The sequence below is a fragment of the Mastigoproctus giganteus genome, chromosome 3 (genome assembly GCF_048544385.1).
Source record: "Mastigoproctus giganteus isolate SK-2022 chromosome 3, ASM4854438v1, whole genome shotgun sequence".
Taxonomy (NCBI): Eukaryota; Metazoa; Arthropoda; class Arachnida; order Uropygi; family Thelyphonidae; genus Mastigoproctus; species Mastigoproctus giganteus.
Genome location: NC_143577.1, coordinates 32,298,502 through 32,323,032, shown reverse-complemented (window position 1 = coordinate 32,323,032; position 24,531 = coordinate 32,298,502). Strand labels below are relative to the sequence as shown.

Below are 24,531 nucleotides of genomic sequence, written 5' to 3'. Positions count from 1 at the left end.
ATACAATTTGAAGTATGTTGAATTATAAAACAGTACAAATATAAAGTACTCTTAGAAACTATTTTGTTATTGTTTATCTGGTAAGAGCAGTCTCATGACTTCAGCCTCAAGTTCATTTATTACAAATATCTACCTTCTAAACACACCTTTTCTAAAAGCAGTTTAAAAAATGTTTACTGGCACGCGATTTCATATTAAGAAGCCTCAAGATATGAGAAATAGATTCGAGTTTTATTAGCTTTGCTCCTTCAGGGCAAGCATTTCCAAGGCCTGTACTGCGTTGGATAGCTGCATTAATTTCATTCTGCCAGAAATTAAAAATAAATAGGAACTTCAAAACAACTGGTACTATTCCCAGAAGAAATCCTCGTGCAGTATCGAGTTAGACAGGAACACGTGCCTTACGAAACCACATTTACTCTACTGACAACAAAGAGAATTATAATTTGATTTCTCCAACACGTGGTATTTGTAAGAGCGAAGGTTATCGACTAGTCTAGATGGTTCTACCAAACTTTAGATTCGCCCAGAAAATTATACTCCATATTAATTAGTTTCTTGTCACTTAAGAGTTGCTAAGTAACCAGAAAAGACTTTGAGAAACCAGCAATATCCATTACACTCTTCGTGCTGTTTTTATTAAGAGAGCATTATGAAATATTATTTTCTGAATTTGTTAAGGTACATTTAAAATAACAAATACTCCCTCTGCTGATAGTTGTTATCCATCAGTGGTTGGTGGTTCGTATTTTAAAAGATCAGAAATAATTCAATTAAAAAGAAAACAAGAGATTGGTTCTTGATGCATATTTTCCTGTAATACACCACTACGTGGCGGATGGTTGTAAATAAGAGTGGTTCGACTTATAGGGATAATACGTGATCAACCGAATTTTCAAGGTAAAAAAAGAGAAATGGATTTATATGCTGGAACATGCGGTATCTACCATTCTCCTTCATATTCTGAGCTACACATTTATAACAAGACGATGGATGGCATATCACAGCGACTATAATTCTGCCAGTGGGTTTTCAGCAACATTAAAATAGATCCAATCCTAACCAGTTACCTTTCAGGAACAAATAGAGATCCATTGTAAAATCCTAGAAAGTAGAATCCCCATTTCATGCGAGTTCCCTTCACTGGTGATAAAGTGAATATCGTCGTTGGTTTCTTAAACCACGTGGAAAAGACCAAGTTCGTTTTTGGCGAGGGTTCCATTGTTCTTTTTCCAGAAGCTTGGATTTTTCATCCGACAAAACCCAAAATCGAACGATGAACGCAATAATTTTAGATTCCATAAGGACCAAGCAACATCGCTAGTAATTAAGGATTCCAAAACATGGTCTTTGGAGTAGACTCATCGACTGTCGAGTAATGGAATGAGGTTATCAATGACGCCGAGTTCCGTCACACAATTTTCAGCACTAGCAGTCTGGGAATATCCAGAGAACGTTACCTATTGCGGTACATTCTCAGCAATGAAATCGGATGAGAACGTATCATTGTGCCAAAAACCTTCAATTGTACAACGTATTGACATTTTGGACCTTGTTGCCTGCTTGTAGGATGAAAACCACGATCTTCCAGGAGATAAAACCATGTATCCCTTGCCTAGATATGTATAGTATCTTACATGTCTAGGCAAGGGTTGCATGGTTTTATCTCCTGGAAGAGGGGGTTTTTCCATCCACTCATAGAGTACTATGAGTGGACGAAAAATGCATTAACACTTCCAGGAGATAAAACCATGCACTCCTTGCCTATGGCCTACTTAGCCGTGTAGATAAAAAAAGCCCATAAAAAATCCTCTCGTTATTAAAGAGATTCGGACTTAGTCCATTTCCACCAGTTGTGGCAACGCGGTGATTAAAACCACTGTGCCAAGCACTGGTGTCCAAATACTTTTAGTTGGCTTTTAGTGATGGGCTCAGGAAGTCTCTTGAGTTGGTTCCTTTTCGAAAGGAAATGTATTTGAATAAGTGTAATAACATCAATAAATATGCAACTTGAACTGTTGTGTTTTCAGAAAGAAACAGACATCAAATCGCCAAAAATATTTTTATTTGTCTTTTGAGCTACCAAGATGTACTATGAGTGGATGGAAAATGCATTAACACTTTGTTCCTTAAAACTGAAGCACAACTTACCACTACTCAGTTAACTTAAAAAAGACAAACGCCAATCATTAGAAACATTACGAACACGTTATACAAATATGACAGAAAGAGGCAGTTATTAAAACAATACACACGGATGGTATAAATGAAATCATCTATTTGCTAGATTTCAACGGAGATCTTCTCAGATGTACTAATGACTGAAAATGCACAACTAGTTTGTTTTACAGTGACAGAGTTAAAGTCATTTTCTTGAATTTCAATAGGCAGTCCTTATTTATTGTGAACTTCACAAAGTCTACTTCTCTTGCGCACATGGAACTAGGATTAGCTCAACGTTCAAAGAGTTGATTCTTATCTGCCACTCTTTAATAAACTTTAATCGAATTCTTTTAATGTTTCTTCAGCATGTTTTTAAGGAGGTAGCAGTTGATTCATCAGTTCATTCCATCGAAGGAAGCTTGTGGCTTACAGCAGCGCCCCCTCACTTTTCGTAACGTAATATGAAGAATTTTATATTAAAAAAAAATGTTTCTAATGTTCTTAAAAAATGGCCAACTTCGATCTCAACTTTCAAGCGATCTATGGATGTTAGATGAATGATGAGAGTTTATTTTCGAAACAAAATATATATTTATAACATAAAAGTTCTGTTTTTGTTTGTTTGTTTTCTTGTGGTACGTCGACAACAATAAATAATTGCATTATACGATGAAGATCCACTTTATTAGGTACACTTATCCTTTTCATGAAAATGGAGTATACATTCAGTAACTACATCTTGTAATGTGTGTTAAATGCCAAAGCGAATAAGGTTATGAGACGTTAGTATACCGTGTCTATAAATTGTGTATATTCTGTGGTCGATTTGCTTGTTTGATGGACGAAAAACAAGATTCCGGGAGGAAAGTCATACCACCTTTGCCTGAGATAGACTAATTCAGCCATGTTTTGAAAAAGGTGGGATTCCAAAGCAGGTCTTTTCCACTAGGTTTTGGGAGGACAACGAACATATTAAGTGTGTTACCCGCGAGGGTAACTGCATCATGAGTTCTTATTATGTGTGCGTGTGAGCGTATGCGTGCGCGATTCAGGCTGGAAATGGACAAGACGAAAGATTTAAATGATCGTGACATGGAGTCGGTACTAAACGATGGTCGAAAACAGATGAGTGATGGCAGAGGTCATCGGAGGCTGTCAGGACTTCTGCAGGGTAATAAAAGGCTAGAGTCCTTCAAATAAGAACCGGGAACAAATGTGATAACCAAAGAGGCATTTCAGAACTTTCAAACTCGTTATACCCTGACACGGATGAGGTATCGCAGCTAACAACGAAACCGGTCCACTCTTGTCAGCACAAACAAGAAGTTGGAGATCCAATCCTACACTTTCCAACGCTGCACTGGACAATGGAGAATTGGATAAACGTTGCTTGCTCTGAAGAATTCCGGTTTTGCTATTTTAACTGATGGGATTACTAAAATATGCAGGCTGGTGGTGGCAATGTAATTGTGGGGGAAGTAGGTTTTGTGTTTTTCTAGTATAATTGTGCCCCTTGATACTAATGTAACGACGTTTGGTGTGACAGGTTATCTGAAAATTGTTTCCGGCCAGGCACACCCCTTCATGGCTGCAGTATCTCCATCAACGAATGGTTTTATCCCCAACAGGATAACTAGCCATGTCACAAGGTGCAAGAATTATACAGACCTAGCTCCAGGATCCTGAAAGTGAATTCAGCCCATGTAGATGACCTTTCCGGTCATCAGACCTCAATTGAGTATCTATGGGATCACTATGGATCAATATCCCTGGGCACTCTTTTTTACATGTGGTTGAGTCCATGCCCCAGCGAATCCAAGTTGTTCTGAGTGCTAAAGATGAGGAGGACATGTTCAGTATTTGGTAGGTGTATCTAATAAAATGGCCAATCAGTATCAGTCAATCATTTCATGATCTCTCGACTCCAAACTGAGCTTTTAGTTTTTTGTAGGAGCTGCATCCATTTCTTTAAGCATAAAACTTGCATAGGCGATGGGGAATGTTCTCTTTATGGTCACCATGCGTTACAGCAATATTTTATTAAATAATGGTTCAGAATAAAATTTCCCTGACTCCTATACAAGTAAAAACAATTTCTTGAATGCTTCCAGTGAACTAAATTGTCATGTTATTTCGACTGGAGTCTAAGCACCAGCTATTAGTTGCTAACGATCGCTCGCGTGCATGTGCTTGTCCTGCCTAAATAGAAAAAAGCAAACACACCTCGACGGTACAAACTTCTACGAATGAAAGACTTAAACGACAGTTCCAGAGTACCCAATCTCCCATTGGCCCCGCTTCTCTGACATCATTCTTCAGGTCCATGTGCACCCTAACACGGACTCTGCGAAGAATGTTCGTTAGTAGAAAACCATCTAGACGAGATGTGCACTGTTCCCATTTTGTCCAAAAAAAAAATGTCGCTTTACCGGAGCATGTTAAAAGGTCGGCAGTGCGGAAGTGGACTCGACCAGTGTCCCGAAGAAGTGCAGCGAAGACGATGGTAACCCAACACCCGGTATCCACTCTGGCATCCAACTACTACGACCTCTCCGATATCGTAGTGGAACTTGGTAGGCACTACGTGCCCATTAGCGGGTTCTCCTGGAAATTCGCAGGCCGGTTTACCTATGGAGAAACAAAAAATGCTATCAATTGATGCACAGTTTCTATGGTAACTACAGTTTCCATTCAAATGACGACAGTTTCTATGGTAACGAACGTTACCAGAGAAACTGCAGCCTTATAAATAGCATACCGAACTACTGAAGAGCCAATAATGCTTAGCGATAAAGAACTAGACGCTAATGGAAAGAACTTTAATATTAGCAAGTATCTGCAACCCTAATTGTAAATATTCGCGCTGCTAAGCATCATAGAATGCGTACAGGGAGTGGCCAGTTTATTAGGTTGGAACTGATCATCAAAGGAATCAATCGCTCTGTCAGACACAATATCTCATGCGCATTCCAGGCTACACAAAGAAGGCAGCCAGAAACCGAGGAATAGTATGCATGAAGTCCATTCCCCAACGACTTTAGGCTGTTCTGAGGGTTAATGGGTGTCATTTGCTGTTAGATCGTAATTAAATTAGCGAGTAGCAGCAGGAACTAAAACGTTATGGTCATAAGATAAAATTCAAATGAGAATATATTCATATAAAGTCGAGGAATAAGTTTCTAAAGATTAGGGTCACGTCAGCTGTCCAGAAATCCAAAAGTAAAATGAATTTGTCCTTCAAGATATCAAGAATACAGAACATCTGCAAGAATACAAGAATATAGAAAATCCGCAAGGTACTGCAACTTATGAAATAGGTTGCAGAACCTTAGCGACTTCAGTTACCATCCATTGAAACTCCTGACAAACCTCCATGTGAACTTGCTGTTGCTGAGGTGTGAATAGTCTTGGAACTTAACGTGCACAAACACGTGTCATAGGTCACGGATAATAATGTGCATGCTTCCTGCTGATATTCTCAACATCTTGCAGTTGCCTTACTGGGTTGGTCTTAAATTCTGCACCATTCTTTATTGAACAGCCTTTATTATCTTTATTGAACAGCCTCGTCTCTCGAAATGAACTATATAAGTTTCAATTCCTGTTGGTCCACAATTGTTAATGAAAGTAACTAGGCAGAGATTTCTGATAACTTTCGCGTGGTAATCAATAACAATTTATTATTATCAGGTCATTGGCATTAGTGACAGTTTGAAAGTCTGCATGGAGATCTGACAAGCTGCTATTAATTTTCCTGCGTACATTCTAGTAAATTTTCGTTACCAAAATGTACTCTTTCTGATAGTCCAAATATTTGCGTGTCCTTAGGCGCACTGCAGTCCACAAGAGAGCGGGTTCATCGTGGTTGTTAACTGATGTGTGTAATAAAATCATTAGCCGATAAACAGATGTCCACCGCGGGATGCCACTATCTCACTGTGTTTGACAGATGAGAGGAAACACCCATCCTCCCTCACACACACAGCGGCGTTGTTAAGAATGTAGAATTATTCTGCTCTGATGCTTCTCTGACAGATTTGCCTTCAATAAGATTGGTCATGTAGGGCCGCTATCAACGACGAATGAACGCCAATTATTAAGTCCGTACACCCCCCGCTAATTCCGTATATGAAACGCTCCTAAACCCGACATTGATGGATCCAAAAATGAATAAATAAACAGCGTTTCGTTGGCATCCATTTAAAATTTCATAAAATCTGTCGAGTAGATGAGCTACTTAAATTCCCAAAGTCTCCCTCTCATATGCACCAACGCTTGCATCGATCCATACACGAACTATCGGTTATGGAGATTTGTCATTCGTTTAATCGGTTGTTCCACGTTAGTAACGTTACAGGGCACACACATTAGTAATGCAATAAGTCAATAGAAAATTGAAAACGTATACGCACCATCTGGTGGCACACTTACATGTCGGTGCTGGATGAGACCAAACGCCGTGATCATTACAGATCGAGATGGAGCCGCCGATAATCACGTAACCAGCGTTACAAGTGAACTGGACGAAGTCACCGGACTGGAAACGATCCGAGTTTAATATGCGACCATTCCTTGGGGCAGCGGGAGGCTTGCAGGCAATAGCTGTAGAACATTGATTAAGTAATTGAACTTCCCTCGCACTTACTACAAAACTTTGCTCACTAATTATATCCTATTCTAAGTAAATGAATAGCCACAGAATATAATTACTTCAAAATATTAATTTAACACTGCAACTTTTGCGAATGACTTCAATAAATTACACGTCCCAATAATCACTCCTCTTTCAAATTCCAGATTGGCCTGATGCAATCTAAGCTAACTCGTCCACACTGATTTTTTTATTAATTTATTTGATTGTATGCAACTCGTGTAAATTGATTACTTATCCGTTTATCTAATTATTTCTTTGTTTGTTTGTTTGTTTACTGGAATATTTGATTCTTTATTATTTATAATTAATATTCGTCTAAACTGAGTGAGTATTAAGTGTATTTGTTTTTTGATCAGATTCGTTATTTTTTGACTTTTTCAAATTTGTTGATTTGATTGTTCATTTGTTTATGAGATATGATTATTTGTTTATTTTACTGTTTATTTGTTGAATTAATTGTTTGTTTGTTGATTTGATTGTGTATTTGTTTCCCAGATTAGTTATTTGCATGTTTTTGCTCATTTCATTGTTTATTTGTTTATTTTATTGTTTATCAGATTAGTCATTTGTTAAATTTACTATTTATTTGTTGAATTAATCTTTTTTTTTTTTGTTTACCAGATTAGTTATTTGCTTGTTTACTTGCTTATTTATTTATCAGATTAGTTATTTGTTGATTTGATTATTTATTTGTTTATGGCATTAGTTTTTTGCTTTTTTAATTACTTTTTGTTTATTAGATATTAGTTATTCATTTATTTGATCGTTTATTTATCAAATAAGTTAGTTATTAGCTGTTTATTGCCTTCATTGTTTTTGTTTATTAGATATTTGTTTCATTGTTTATTTGTTTATCCGATTATTTATATGTTGATTTGATTGTTTATTTGCTCATCATATTACTTAAATTTAATTGTTTACCGCTAATTATCTGTTTATTGTTTATTAGTAATTTTTTATTACTCATTTGTTTGTTTATCTGATTATTTTTGCCTCTGCGACAGTACAAGTGAGTGGTAAGGAGTGGGAGTGCAGTAGTACATGCTCTTTGATTAGACCGGGGTTCAAACCCCTGACTGCTAAATACGGTTGATCTGCCAACCCGCACTGGACCAACGTGGCAGATTATAGTCCATTTCCCTCAACGTGGATTGTTGAGGAGACTTCCGTCCTGCAGTGGATTGATAATGCCTGCAGTTTAAGCCCTACAAAAAGACCATCTTCCAACAAACAACTGAGTCCTAGCAATACTAACTGGAACCCATAGTCTTTTGCATGCAGTGCAAATAAAAATTGAGCTGGAAAGCAGGCCTTCTGTTGGAAGGGGTCCCAATGCGCAGTTTCGCAGTGTGTCAAATTTGAAATAAATTTTAAAAATTTTGGAGAGGAAATTCCCGGTGGGGCGTTTTTCCCTGTGAGCCATGCCAGTTCTAGATGCTCCTCAATAGGAAGAGAAAGTGGTAGGATGGAACGGAAACCAAACCATAATCATTAGGAAAAGACCACTATGGAGAAAGGGGTTTCATGGTTTGAGCAGACAATATGTCAAACACGGAACTTTGCGAGAAAATCAGTACGAACAAAATTCTTGAACCCTCTCAGATTTTTTAAAGCTACAGTATGTTTTCTGTTCCTTCTAATAGATGATAATGCTTTCTCCAATAAAATGGCGGAGAATTTCCTTCAAAGTGAGAATATTTCCCAAATGGGGTGGGGCCCGAGATCTCCACATGCTGAATTCCATTGAGAACGTATGTGATGACCTAAGGAGAGACAAATGTCGCGGTAACACTGCCCGTCCTACTCTCAGAAACTTAAATGAAATTCGAACTACTCCACTAGATGATTATGCTTCAATACCAACAAACAGGACCCGCTCAAGAATTATCCTCAATGAAAATGTAGGCCGATAATAAGTTTGTTTCATTACTATCTATCAAGTATTTTGATAGGGCTAGCATTGCAACCAGAACTTCTGAACTGGTTAAGAGCCAAAAGTCTCATCGTAGATGTAGACTTGCCTAACTGTCAGTGTTCAGCCATTAATATACGTTACTGAACTGAATGAACTCCTTTGCTGCATGTTGCCCTTTAATTTTCAAGTTTCATAAATTAACGTACATGCTTTACTTTAGGAACTATTTTAAGTGCATAATATTGTTTGTTTCTATTTTGGCATCAAGCGACTAAGGCTATGATGTGGCAGTGTAATACTGTGTCTATAAATAGCATGTAATCTATTTCATTTTACACTGAAAGGACAGAATTCGTGGGACATCTGGTTCCTGAGTAACTCGACGCTGTCACCCCTCTCGCTATTGTACGAACCCACCGTTTGGCAGGTATATAGGTACACCGCATTCACGTAGACCGTAATTCGATGTCACTATGGATAAACGTCGTGAGTTAGCCGACTTTGAAAGAGCAATGATAGTGGGTGCCCGACGCATGGGTCACTCTATCGCTGAGGTGGTACAGAAATTGCACTGTCTCTGTTCGAAGGTATCAAGAATGTATCGGGAATAAGCCATTTCCGGAATAACATCTCATCGTGGCGGCGCTGTGGGCGGAGAAAGGTGGTGAATGAACGTGGCCGTCTACGTTAGTCTCACAATGTTTCAGCCAACTGGAGAGCGACAGTGGCGCAAATAACTGCCGACTTCAAAGAGGGAGGCGCCAGAAACGTCTCCACTAAGGCCTCAGGCGACCATTAGCCGCAGAAGGTTATGGAAGCCGCCGACACATCAGAGTCCCATTGCTAACATCACGACACAAGACTCTACCCTTTAACTTGGCTAAAGAACATCAGCACTGGACCTTGGATGGTTAGGGACGGGTCTCCTGGTCCGATGAGTCCCGTTTCCAGTTATTTCGAACGGACGGGAGGATGAGTATCTGACAGAAACCGCATGAAGCTATGCACCCGTCATGTCAACAAGGAACTGAACAGGCAGGTGGACGGTCGGTAATGGTGTGGGGCATGTTCAATTGACACTCGTTGTGACCTCTGGTACGTCTAGACGTATCTCTGAACGGTTCAGGTTACGTGTCCGTCCTTGCGGACAATCTGCATCCCTTCATGGTCATTGTGCACCCACAGGGCAATGGACTCTTCCAGCAGGACAATGCGCCTTCCCAACATGGTTCGAAGATCATTCAGCAGATTTTTACCACCATGGAATGATCTCCCCGTTGATCGGACATGAATCCTGTGGAAAGGTCCATTCGAGCTTTGGATCCTCTACCCAAAAAGGCGACGGAATTATGGACAGCGGTGCAGAAAGCATGGATGGAAATACCCGTGGAACGTTTTCGTGAACTAGTGGACTCAATGCCCTTGCCATGTGACTGTCCTTATCCGGGCGAAAGGTGGACCTACACGTTACTAGGTATGTATTCCATGATTTCTGTCCACTCAGTATAGATAAGATCGAAACCGATTAATTCGGTCGAGATGGAAAAGCTGTTAAATTCCTTTTGTCTTGATAGGATTCGATTCCAAGTCTCCTTTTTTTTTTTTTTTGGTAGAGGACAGCGATCGTTAACCTCCGCGCTACCACAGAAGTGACGCTGAATTCCATTCACTATCATTTATTTTTCGAGCTACTGTACTTTTTACCCGAGGAGACCTGTATTGATTTACAGCGATCCATCAATATAGTTCTTCCTCTTTGTAAAAGTTTCTTTTTACAGAAAACATTGATCCAAAAAAATTCCATTTATACTCCAATATGGTCCCAAGGGAACAGGGAAGCTTCTACTTCATCAAAACTTCTTTATTACAACCGGTAAACCAGTGGAAGTATTAACTATAGGTTATACATTGTCTGTAGCAGGGCTAAGAGCTCTATCTTCCAAAGAGCGAAAGAGTAAGGTCATCAAATTCCAAATACAATACGCATATCTAAAATATTTGCATCCTGAGAAATACAATTTTTTAAAGTTTAGTAACCATTAAGGGGCTAAAAAAAAGGAAACACAAAAGGAAAATACGAAAATGGGAAAACAACCGACAACTGTAGATTTAAATAACTGCCTCGGTAGATTCCGAGACAGTATTTGATAAGAGGAAGACTGGCTTTTGGATTAGTCCTTCTCCAACATAGCAGTCAATTCAACTACTGACTGCAGACGTGTTAGTCTGCAGTCAGTAGTTGAATTAGTAAGTAGAGTGGTAAGTAGAGTAAGTTAGTAAGTGAATTAGTAAGTAGAGTAGAGTGGAATTGTCCAGAATGTCAACGTACTGTATGTTATTCATCGTTCGAGAACCGAAAACCAATGGTCCAAACCCAAATCAAGTCAAACAACTCCAGAAGGGATAACATCTCTGCCAAACTTCACATTTGGGCAGCACATTCTGGTAAATAACATTCTTCCAGCATCATACAGACCCGAACATGGCTGTCATATTGGAAAACTGTCTACCATGATTCGTCACTCCACAACACAGCTTTCGAACATTCCAGGGACCAGTTACAGTAGGCTGTCCAAGTAGACACCCCTTGTTGCGAGATGTGAAGTTTAGTAAGTTTGCCGCAGCTCTTCCTTATAATCCTATGCGATTCAACATTACGTATCGTCCTTGTACTAATATCAAATTCAGTCGAGTCCCTGAACTCCTGGTTGACAATTCACAAAGTGGACTGACTGAATCTTTATATCACGGGCGTAGTGGACGTAGTTCCTTTTGTACCTGTTACTGATGTGTAGATGGTGAGTATGATTCCTTTCTATTCAGGAATACCCGGAGACTTGGACCAAATTAATGTACATTCGAAAATAATTGAACAACATTTCAAATATTAGAAATCGAAGAATGATCTAAATCATCTCTTTTTTTTTTTTTTTTCATTTTCAACATTGAATTTCTCCTGTAACTTTAAAATATAAATAAAATTTTAGATGAGTTAAAAACTAAATTTAGCAGTTTTTAACAATTTTAACAACATTTGAATTAAAAGATATTTTTAACTGATTTTAAACCCTACCTTCACAAGCTGGAGTGCCATCTGACCAAGTTCCATTGGGCAAACAGATAACCTGAGGAGGCCCCACTATCCTGAAACCTGTAGGACAAGAAAAGTATACTTTTGTCCCATAGGTTTTATTTGCAGTATTCAGTTGTAAGTGAGGGTCGTCCGACTGCAGTTGCACACACTGTACTACTAAAGAAAAAAATAAAAATAAAATACTTTGGATTATCTGTCCCAGTTAATTTTTGTTCTAGAAAGTTAAAGCTATAATTTTATTGTCTGCATCTGTTTTATGTTTTATGAATAATAAAACAAGAGAAAATATTCACTCTTTGATCTAGTATGGCTCCAAGTAGACTCCTTAAAGATTTTATATCAATATTAGGCCATTCTTAAAACTATTGAGCACGTATTTCATTCAGGGTTCTTGTAAGCTTTTGTTTTGTTTTCATTTTCAGAAGGTAGTCTCCATTGAATTTAAATCTGATGACTTGGCTGGCCATTTTAAATGCTCAATAATTCTATCGCTGTTAACATTGGCCATTTTCGGGATAATCTACTCCAAATATCCATTTTATGCAATTCTCTTAGTGGTGGTTTCTCAAAAATCGATGGATCCTTAGAAAACTGTTTGCGCAGAGAATTGCATAACATGGATATCATGTTTGAAATCGTTTTCCAAAAGGACATTCGTCGCCGATCACGATCACGTAGCGCGGATATTCGACCCAATTCTGCAGCCGATTTCTTATTGATTTTGATTCACACCTGTCCATAAAACTGCTATTACTCTACTTTCTGAAACACCAGAAAAACTCAGCTACTGCCCTTTTAGCACGATGTCCTTCCAGCCTGCTAAATGTAATCGCTACTCTTTTTGCCAATCAGTAACATCTTTTCTGTGCTCTACTTTCTTGATGAAACAATTGTTTCTTCGGTCATAGCTGGTGTACCCTAAACAGAAAAAACGGGTTAACTTTACACTTTGTTTTAAGCGGTGCAAGCAAGAAGTACTCGTGTTCCATCTGTTACATGCCTTAAATACCATAAGTTGCTAATTTTTTGTCTTTAATCTAGTTTACCTTTTTGAACACTCCATTCACCACTTTCAGATTCAAGTAACTATTGAGATTTAATCACTAATTCAAATAATGTTGTTACTCTGTTTAAGTTCCTTGACTAGTTTTTTTGAAGTGACAAGATTCTGTTTGAATTATGATGATGGAAAGTACTTTTCTTGAAGGCAGGACCATAATCCATGCGGTGGATTCACCTTGTGTTCCATGTGCGGGTTTGTAGCCGTATGTTGAACTCCAGTTTACCGCTGTACAAGGAAGAAAAAAAGCCCTGAGTAAACTACGATGGGGGAACACATTGTCCAGATTTTTTTTGCAAAACGTATAAAATACAGATAATTACAGAAATATTAAAGCATGGGCCTTCCTTGCATGGTGTGACTAATACTAACCCGTATTAAAGTTCATGGCGGCCATAGTTGATGATTATAACCTGTCAAGCAACTTCTGAACAGATGGAATTGGGCAATGAAAGAATCTCCAGGTTCTTTGAAAATACATTAGATCACACTACTTTGAAAAGCAGTAAGTAAACTTTGAAAAATTGTTTTTCGTTTTACATCTGTTTTTTTTTTTTAATTCATTCAACCATGAAACTCGATTGTCAAATTTTATTCACAGATTTGGGCAGCCAAAGGGCAACCTTTGGCAGCCAAATAAACAAAGAATTTTTGTTTATTTTAACATATCATATTAAACAAATATCTTATATTTAAAAAATAAGATATAAAAAAAAACTCCTTTTGGAAAATAAAAAGGATAAAAATAAACATGTGTAGGCTTATAATTTTCGAAAAAAATATTTTAAATAATTTAAAAAGTTTTTAAAAAATGTTTTGAAAAAAAGTTCTTTAAAAATGTTTGAAATAAATGCTTTGAATGTTTTAAAATGTTCTGAAAAAGGTCCGAAAAAATATTTTGAATCTTTTGAAATGTTCGAAAAACGTTTAAAATGTTTTTAATCTTTTAAAGTGTTTAGAAAAATGTTTTGGATATTTTAAAATATTTTGAAAGATGCTTTGAAAAATGTTCGAAAAACGTTCGGAAAATGTTTTGAATCTTTTGAAATGTTCTGAAAATGCTTTGAAAAATTTTTGGACAACCGTTCGGAAAATGTTTTGAATATTTTAAAATGTTTATAAAAATGTTTTGAATCTTTTAAAATGTTTTTGAAAATGTTTTGAATGTATTAAAATACAGTATTTTTAAAAATGTTTTGAATGTTTTGAAATACAGTATTTTGAAAAATGTTTGCTCTTAAAATGTTCCGAAAACTGTTTTAAATGTTTTAAATACTTGAACTTAATATGTTCGGAAAAATGTTCTGAATGTTTAAATTTCTTGAAAAATATTTTGAAAGTTTTTAAAAATATTTGAACTTAAATGGTTGGAATAAAAATTTTGTTCATTAAAAACGAAATGTTAAATGTCCAAGGTATCAGAAAAAAGTATCGGGGAGTGGGAAGTTCTCTTTATTGACATTACTCCTACCAAGGTCAAATGGAGATCTGCCATCGCACTCCAATAATAATAATAATTAAATGTAATGCAACTTACAAACTCCAATCTACAGTGTGTGTGTGTGTTCATACCTTCGCAATGCGGAGCAACGTCTGACCATTCTCCGGATGCCAGACAAGTAATTTCTTCTGCTCCAACAAGGTTGAAGCCATCTATGCAGGCGAATTTGGCTTTACTGTGCATTTTATTGCCTTCTACAGCCATCACGCGGTTGTGGTCCACAGACTGAATTGCTGGACAGTGAACATCTAGAAAATACAAGTCAGAGCTATAATGGAACAACGGCTTAATTAAGTCATTTAATTTATTAAATATTTGAAATCAATAATCAATCTAATTAACTAATAAAAACTATAAAACTAACTACGCTACTATGAGATGTGACGCTTTTCTTTTTCGATCTAATTTTGTAAACGTAGTTAAAATAATTTTACTTTTTATTTAATTAAATAACTTTGCCTTCGCAAGACTCTTCGCGAGAGTTTAGCTTGCTAGAAAAACAACCTTCATTTTTTCTTAATTTATAGCACAAATCATCATGAGGACATAAAGGTTCCACAAGGAATGTGCAACGGTTTCATACAAAATTAGTAGAAGAAATGCAAGTTAGCATTTACAACAGGTTTCTAAACCTGTTCAAGATTTTTAATCAAAATTAAATCAGAAAGAGATCAAATCAGAGAATCATATTCCAAAATTACTTTTGTCATATGCTTTTGTGTCTTCTCTCTTTATTTAATTCAAGTATCTTTGAATGCTTGTTTATTAATATGGAGGATATGTTCCTTAAACCCAGAATAATGACTGGAGCACCCCTGGTCAACAATCAGACTTACCCTTGGTATGTCTTATTTGTTTTTGTGGTAAGTATGGTTTAGAATCAGTGACAATAGGTCATCTGAATATCCTAGGAAAATTCCAGAAACGTCGATATTCCAATGGGCCAGTCGGTCGGTGTGATAGATCTTTGTGCAGCCCAAATCTCTGTCCATCACTGCTTAGAATGATCTTGTTATGGTAATCATGAAAGAAAGAATTCTCTCAACCATCGACCCCAGTACACCAGGCCCATTCGTTACTATTCATTTCCAGTCCATTATTCTTTGTCCATCAGTAAATTCTATCAAAAGATCGCATCAATATTATACGATCATCTGTCTCATTGACAGCATTAAAAATCTTTGGATGATTTGCATAAGTAGACCAATACCATTATCCGTGGCGTTAGGTAAGTCGTTGCGGAAACACGCAAAGAAAAGTGGACTCAAGACCCTTGAGTCCACTTTTTTCCCACTTGAGTCTCTTTGCAAACATCACAGTTGTTACAAATCATGGCTGTTTTACTATCCAGAAAATGTTCACCCAGTCGATGCAGCACCAACAGAACTGAGATTATTAATTTTACTTGAGAGATCATCAAGGACGCCGAATCGAATGTTTTGGTTTTCACCTGAGAATTGGCGTTAAGAGGTTTCTTCAGTACCAAGTCAAATGAGAGCAAGCTAGTTATTGAGCATCTATCAGTTAAAAATCCATGGTGATTGTCATGGACGTATTAGTAAAGGACGCCATGAGTTGGTGATAAACCAATGCTTAAAAAACATTAGAAAAGGCACTGATTGCAAAATCTGTAATTCTGTCAAGTTGTGGGGAAAAATCCACCAATATTCCTCGCGTCATTGACAAGATTCAAAGCAAGATCTTTTTCTTTAACTTTTCCAACCTAATGTGGGGAAGATGATGATTATATCGATACTCACCAGAGCTCAGGCAGGGTTGAAGGAATTTTACAGGATATAACTATGTTTTGTTCGATCGTTTAATTTCTTTGAGTATTTTAATTTTTATATCTAAAGGGTGTGTTGCTAGCCTTTCTCTTCGACGGTGGACCACACTTCGTCAGATCCGTCGGCAAACGAAGAAGTGGAAGGCCAAAAAGAGGATGGAAGGATGAGCCAACATGCTTAATGAGAGAAGAAAACTGCTTAGAAACGCACAAATTTTCACGCCTATACAGGCTTTGCAAAGCCTGTAGGCGCTTGTCCCTATTCTGCGCTCGATGCAATTGTCCCATTTCCTTCGCTAGCCCTGGATTACTCTTTAACCTTTTGAGATGTACTTAGTCTTAATGGTTTTAAATAGTGCAATATCAGGGCAACTCGTTGTGAAGGAAAGTTGTTGTACTATCAGCAATATGCCTAGCTTTAACTAACCAGTTTAAATTCTATTGGCTATAAAAAAATAATAAATTAATTTTTTTAAATAATAAACGCAAATTTAACTATTTACATGAATTTAATTAATATTATAATTAAAATAAAATTTTAATTACTGTATTATTATAGCTATAATTTAGACAAATAATCCCAATATTATACGATTGTTTGAACAATAACTATATAAAGCATAACATTTTCTTAATATTAATAAATGTAATAATTATACAAAATACTCTGCTTTTTATCAAGAGGAAAGCTTTAAAAAAGGCATTAATATGCTAACTATTTCTTCCCTGCGTATGAATACACTTAGTACACGCACACTGCGCCATCTTAAATTAACATCATTATTGCATTGCGCAAGCATTTACCACTACTGCGCATTCATTACTACCTCAGTTTAATTAATTAATTATATTTTATTATCAAACTTTTCAATATGATAATTAAAAAGTATAATAACGAAAGGAAAATGTGTAATTCTTTAATAAATAAAGGAATAGAGCAAACAGAAGACAACATTCTATAAATTTAAATTCTCTTATACACCATTTTTCAGTCTGCAAAAAAAAAAAAGTTTTAATTAATGCAGTTGAAGCTTTTAGAATGCGAATACCGATGGGTGAAAAGCAGCACCTATGGAAAGGATCTTCGAAGAATCAGGCACCATCAATGTGTATTCTTAGAGGAACTCTTCTTAAGGAACAAGTTAAGGTAAAAAAGAAAAGTAATCTTAAATTGAGTGAGTGAGAGAAATAAACAATAGTTTCATTGTTTATTCAAGATCATGTCTTTTCGCCTTTTTTGGTCCTGAGATTAAAGATGATGTAGTTGGGCATCTATTCGCTCCGTTATGAGCTGATAAAGTGAGGGCATTTCTTGCAGGCATCAGATGAATCCAGGAGTGGTGCCCAGATTTTCTGAGGATGAATCTGGAAATAGTAAAAGGGTTGCTGACCGCCGTGTTCATCCATCTTATAACCAATATTCCAAAATTGAAGTATTTGTTTAGATAGGAGGTAGGAGAAAAGGACTAAATTTCAGAAGCGTAAAGTAATATAGGTGTATAACTCTTCAGGATGTACTGGCGAATGAGCAATGGATTACGCACACCTACAAGCTCCTGTTATACGTCTTCTTTCTCAACCTGACAAAGTGAAGTTGGAAAGTGAGCCCTTTATCACAGGCGAGGTCTAGGTCTGCGTGTGACGTCACCTTTAGCACCCGTTCTCCTCTTACAAATATTTGAATATCATTTTAACTCTTCTTTTGATAATCGTTATATTATCTGATTTTTGAAGGGTTCAGATGCAGATCAACTGATAAGGATTATTTGAGCTCACGTAGAACTTCAGGTCGTCGAAATAGGTAACAAAATTTGAATTATATGCTAAGAAATGCTCCAAAATTGACTGAAAGCACACTCCTCCACAGTATTCCTCTTATAACGTCGAGGGTTACCTAGAAGTTATTGTAGAAAACAAAGAAATATCTTGACAGTAAGACTGACTTCAAAATTTGGAGGATGATACCCGGCAAGCTGAAGTAGTGTTTGAATTTGGTAAAAAGAGCTGGTAGGTATATTCTGTCATATGTCGATTTAATGCTCAGGAAGATAATATCAATCTGGGATCTGTTGTTGACAGCCTGTTGTACTCTGAAGAATCTAGAAGATTGGTGGTTGTGGTTCGTGTATGACGATCTGTGTCCAAAGTAGTGCTGGGCAATTGCTATCTGAATCACTTTTGAGTAGAGAACAGTTGATGGAAATTGGTCGCAGATCTTTAGAAGATTTGGACTTCTTAATCTTTGGAACAGGCTTGACGTGATAGGATCTCAATATTGTTGGGACGATTCCAGATTGTAGAATTTGTTTGAAGATGTGAAGGAGGTGTACTATGTATGTGCTCCAGGTTTTAATTATGAAAAGTGGGAATCCATCTGGACCCGCAGTAGATGATTTGGTGATTTGTTTATAAAATCAATAGACATTTCTTTCTAGATATTTCAATATCATCCATTTGCGGCTTAGGTACCCAGCCCTCCTGTGGAAGAGAAGATAAGGTAAGCCAGGTAAGCCAGTTTGCTGAAAGTTGTTGACGCCAACTGCAAAAGTTTCTAATTTTTGGCTAGTGAGTGTATTTGAGCAAATAAAGAACTCCATGTATCAAAGGATTCGACCACTCCACTTCCAAAATTCTTAGGACTTTTGGATTTTTTTTCTACACACGAGTTTCACACTGTTTTGAGAAAAGCAAGTTAAAAAAAGGCCATCTATAATTAGGGCAGATTTTCTGACTTACTAAGACCTAATTTGGGGCAAACAGAAAACAACAGAGGACGCTTTAAACTTTATAGAACAAATCACTGCCATTCGTGCAACCTAAAGACTAACTTGATTGGCATTTTTTTTTTTTACCTTTCACCACGACAGTCACTTCGTTACTGAGGGCTTTGGGGGTGATGCACGTGTACGTTCCGGAATCTTGGTCTTTGGCATAATAGACAGAAAGACGGTATTTCCAGCTGCGTTCATCCGTTGCTATGGCCCAGCCACTGGTGTACTGTCTGTATCAAAAAATAAACGATTTAAAAAAAACGTATTTGCTATTAATATTTAAATTATTAGAATTTAATTTTATGAATTATAAATTTATTTGTTCACTCTATATTTATAAAGACAATTATTTCTTTCTTGCTTTAAAAATAACTTGAACTTTCTGCTCCAATTCTCGTATGCGTGACCTTTCTATCTTTATATAAAGATAGAAAGGCCACTCATCTTGGAATCATGAACAAGAGACGTGGATCATAAAGGTAACTTATAAACGAAAGCAACTCAATCTAGGTGATACTGCCATTTCAAATAGGTACTACATAGTTTAATTTAAAATTTATACCTGTGAGAAGATGTCCATTGCCACTGAGGGGTCCCAAACTGCCTCTGATACAGACAGTCAAAATGTAGGACGCTACCAGGGAATACCACAACTTCTCCCTCTTTCGTCAGGCCAGCATCCCCGGAACTAACGTGGTACAGAATTGTTGGAGGAACTTGCTCTACAATACATAAAAAAAAATAAGACTCTTCCTGTTGTACCTAAATTAAAAACAATGATCTCAATGATCTGTTTTCACGCTTTGTTAATAAAAATCAAAATTAATAACTGATAGTGCAGGTCAATATATGCAGTGATGTAGCATTTTATGCACTGTTTAGTTCCCAGTGGTCGAAGAATATTTTAAGAACTCATTGAAAAAAATAAATTTGTCCAAAGTACGCTCCTGAAAGAAAAGAGGGGACACGCTTACTTGGGTCCATGTAACAAATTGGATACTCGTAGAACTCTCCCGCACTCATTTGGTTTTGAAACCCATAGGTTATCCACCCACTTCCTGGTAGACTTCTAAGAAATCCTCTACTCAGATTCTGGGAAGAGCCTATCCTCTTCCATTCTGGCAAGCTTCAGAAGTATAAAGCAATTCATCGAAGCCTCTGCAGGCTTCGATGAATTCGATTAAAAGAAGAAATGGGAAAAAAAATCCATTGGTGGAGTGCGTGACCAGTGAATGGCAATCCCGTACTCAGGAGCCCCAATCTGGGCACCAGCAAAATCCAGCCTAAAGCACAAGGCCAGGAAAGAGGGGGGGGGGAGAGGAGATTGTAGGGAGAGGGAAAGAGGTAAAGGAAAATAGTTCGGTGGATAATATCCTTGTCAGTATCATCATCATCTACCGACTAGGGTTGTTGAAGTTCCCTTCATAGACTGATTCATGAAAAGAAATCCAGTTGTAGTTGGATCAAAGGATCACCAGTGGACAGTAGATGGATGTCTAGATGCAAGCAGTTGTTTTCGGCGAAGGAAATCCTTGGTAGCAAAGTCTCGAAGAAGTAGAAAGTTCTCCTTGGAGCTTAGCAGAGTGGAATTCAGCCAGTTTGACGTTTAGTGATCCATTACCAAAAATGAGAAATAACGTAAATAAGTTTGTAGTAAACCAGCGAGAATCATTTTCCACAGATGCAAATAGAACATTTGGAATGATTTGTAAGTTGTCCTTCCCTTAGAGGAGATATTCCAATTATTTTACCACCTCCGAAACAAAAACTCCCAGCAACATGACTTTTCAACTTTGGCATCAGTGGAATGTTAACTGTAAAACCGAAAAATTCAATAGAAGTCCTATATCTTGTATGAAATCTAATACCAAGGAAAATAAGCAGTAAAGAGGCAACTACAAGTACACAACCTGTACTTGTAGTTGCCTGTAAGTCAAGGCATTCCCAATTATCTCCGTCGGTTGACCTGTACCTGAGCTTGTCCGCCAAAAAAAAAATCAGAAAACGTTTCTTCAAGTTTTGGCAAGGCTTATATGATATACTTGTAATACCGATCACATCAAACAACCCTGGTATAAAAATAGTTCACATTACCATTCTACCCTTTGCTGCAACCAACGTTCCACGATTTCATTATGGAATGTTGTTTTCAGCAAGTTTCCTTCTGGTTGGCGTAGCCCTCGGGCGACCTTGGCCAGCTCTTCTTGTAATGATTCCTGTCTCCTGAAACTGCTTCCATAGTGCAGACGCGACACTGCGTGACACGTTAAGCTGACGTGCCACCTTCGCTTGCGACTGCCAGGCGTGAAGTTGTCCAACAGCCCACCATCTCAAAGAATCATCTAAACCACAACGACTTACCATCCTGAGTACTGGAGATGTGGCTATCCCAATGAGCAAGCCAAAAACGGAAATGAAATGATGTGGTCGCAACCCGGGTACGAATAATTTGCATAATGTGTGTCTCAGTAAGGTGGTAGATCGATTTCTATTGGATACTCGAAATTTGTATGCCAGGATGCCTATTATATCAAATATTCGCACTTGGTGACACTGCTCACAATAAATTATTCATGAAAAACATTTTGTTCTGTTAATTTTATCGAGCCGTGTAGTTACAGGAGTTTGTTAAGTTCTCATTAAGCTCTTATCAAGAAAATGGGCCTAACATAGACCAATTTCTTCAGGACGGCCAGTTAAAAGGAGAAAATGGACAAATATTTTTCTAATCTAAAATTTTAGAAGTTAAAATTTCTATGATATTTTATTCAACTTTTAATTTTATAATATAAATAAACTATTGGTATTACACGAATTACCGAGTTGAAAACCAAATCAAAAAGCCCCAAAATCTGAGTGTTCGATTATCTCTTGTGTGAAATATCTAGTCTGGATTGTCTAACAAGTTTTCATTCAATTAGACAGACAACTGTGTTGCTCCTAGTCAATTATCCGAGTTTTGTGACATTTGCTTCGAATCATTAAATCGCAAAGAGTAACACCAACTAGTTAGAAATTACTCCTTAACAAACTTGCGGCTGCTGGAACAGTTAATGAATTCACCATTACATATGCCAATGACAAGCTAACAAATGCATCATATAACCCCCTTTGTACGTCATATGGAAATTTGGGGAGGAACAAGTAAAATCCCTGCCTAACAACAGATGTGTCGGATAGATAAATTTATAGTAAGGACTTTTAAGTGTGCCTTACATAATATCTGAGAGAAACAGCTCAAAGGAGATAAATATTTGTACCAGGACCGAAGCTGTTATCTGTTCAAGAATTTCGTTGCCCATGGCAACAAACAAACTTGAATTATTCTAAGGTTCAGTGCACTATCTCGTGATTAGTTCAACGGAAGAGGTTGCCAACTAAGTTAATTCTGAATACAAACGAAGAAAATGTTAAATTATTGATTTCTTGATAATAAGATGGATTTCTGTAAAGGAATTGCTTTGTTTATATTAACGTTGGCTTCTGTTGAAGCATAGAAATGTTTTTAACAACATTTCATTGATCGCAAAATGATACTTACGTGAAAAGTTCCGATGGATCGTTGTGGCAATACAGTGAGGCATTGGAGAACTCCATTGGCCGTTGTTGCACGTTGCTGTTTTATTTCCAACGAATTTGTACAGACCCACCTCACCGCATCGGAACTCCAGGATGCTGCCATGTGGGACGGTAACTTCTGCGTCGGTTGGAAGAATGTGACCTTCTGAGTTCCTAGCGATTAGTTCTGCATCTGTTATCCGTAAGGGACATCTTTTCATCACTGGTTGAAACCGACTGCCTTCTGTGAGATGATAAAAAATCAATTCAGACCTTTACAAAGATATTCGAATACTGTTATCATAAAATTAATGGTTTAATTGTTGATGTCTAAAACTTGCAAATAACTATGCAAGTTTTAGGGTTTTGTTGTACTGGTTTTGGTTGTTGTTGATTTTAGGAGCATCGGCGATTAAGGCCTTGTTGCTCCATGTATACTGTCTATGTTCTGAGGTCGATTTTCTGTTTTCTGGACAAAAAACTGAGTTTCCGGGAGAAAAAACCATGATACCTTCGCCTGAGACAGACTAACTCAGCCACATTGTGAAAAAGGCCCATAAAAAATCCTCGACTAGAGGATCTTGACTTTTTAGTGAATCTGAAGGTAGTAAATATCCTTCTTGATTCGATGTCCTGCTAGGTGAAAGCAGTTATCACGGCCAAAAGCAGCTCAACACGCTATTAGGTGGGTAGACAAAATATTTTGTCTCGCGATTCCATATATATATATATTCTAGTGCTCTACAATCTACTAAAAGTTGAGAAACACTGATACAAGTTCAGTTGAACAGTTCTTTATCCAACTCAGAAGAAGAACTGTCCAAATGATAATAAGAGAGTCGCAATTACAAAGTAGTTTGATACACTCATCTTATCGTAGGTTAGTGTCAACACACTAATAATAAAAGAGATAAAAGCATAAAATACAATCACTGGCCACTTTATCAGGTAAAGGATAGATTTCTACCGACTCATTAGACTCCAGAATCGCCTGAATTCAACGTTCTCTGAACAAGGAGGTGATAGCGTTCCACAGCGTTCTACTTGTCTATGTTGACTCAAGCACTTGTGGGCCTAATCCCACAAGTGCTTGAGATCTGCTGACTTGAGGAAGTCACCGCAATAAGCTGGATTCACTGCCATGTCCAAAGTTCTGTACAACTCTGGCCTTGTGACATGACACATTATCCTGTTGGAAGAAATCATCCGCAGATGGACGCACAGCAACCACGAAATAATGCGCCTAGTCGGAAAAAATTTATAGACAACCTCTTGCATTCAATTTGTTCCGTTAGTACCAAAGGGTACAATGTACACCACAAAACGCTCTCTCACTACCACTGTTGACACCTGGCAAGGTCCAAGGATGCGTGTCGTCTCTCCATCAGAGTGAAACAACAAGAACTGAGATTCGTCGGACCACACAGCGTGTTTTTTAATCGCATCTTCTGGTTTCTGCTGACAGGAATGAGGTCCTGTTCAGTCATCAACTCTGATACCATACGAGTACCGAGTACAACTTCAGTACTTTGCTATCTACCATTCAACTTTCACTTATTTAAATTATTTTTTTGTTAGTTTTTTAATATCTAATAATATTTATTATTAAATATAATTATTATATAATAATTATATTTAATAATAAATAATAAATAAATATAAAATAAAAATAAATAATATTTATTATTATATAATTATTATTAAATATTAATTAATCTCTAAGAAGAATTACATCATATTCCAGCCCCAAACAGAATTGTGATGACTCTAAGCCCTCGGCAATGGATAGATTATTACTTTTCCCATATTAAATAATTATTATCGTACAAAAATTACAATGTTCACAATAACGTAACCTTCTTCTTAGCTGTCCAAGCCTCTTAAGCTCAGCTGCAAGTACAACTTACTTCGATTTCTTCTATTTACAACATTCTCCCTCCAGTTATCGACGCATAACTCTTCGAAGTCTCTATCCGCTTTCTATTTCCATCCCTTTTTCATTCGTTCTCTTGGTATAATTCCCTTCAGC

At 37.2% G+C, this 24,531-nt stretch overlaps 1 protein-coding gene across 1 annotated transcript in view; it reads right to left on the bottom strand.

Moving 5' to 3' along the window:
• Positions 1 to 4,588: 4,588 nt before the first annotated feature.
• LOC150087851 (locomotion-related protein Hikaru genki-like) overlaps positions 4,589 to 24,531 on the bottom strand; it is a 42,816-nt gene continuing 22,873 nt past the window's right edge. The window contains exons 3-9 of the mRNA XM_090369942.1: positions 22,486 to 22,746; positions 19,507 to 19,666; positions 19,026 to 19,174; positions 14,459 to 14,635; positions 11,806 to 11,982; positions 6,595 to 6,765; positions 4,589 to 4,791 (exon numbers count right to left, since the gene is read on the bottom strand). Coding sequence (XP_090226068.1) covers positions 4,589 to 4,791; positions 6,595 to 6,765; positions 11,806 to 11,982; positions 14,459 to 14,635; positions 19,026 to 19,174; positions 19,507 to 19,666; positions 22,486 to 22,746 — 1,298 coding nt within the window. The remainder of the gene's footprint in view (positions 4,792 to 6,594; positions 6,766 to 11,805; positions 11,983 to 14,458; positions 14,636 to 19,025; positions 19,175 to 19,506; positions 19,667 to 22,485; positions 22,747 to 24,531) is intronic.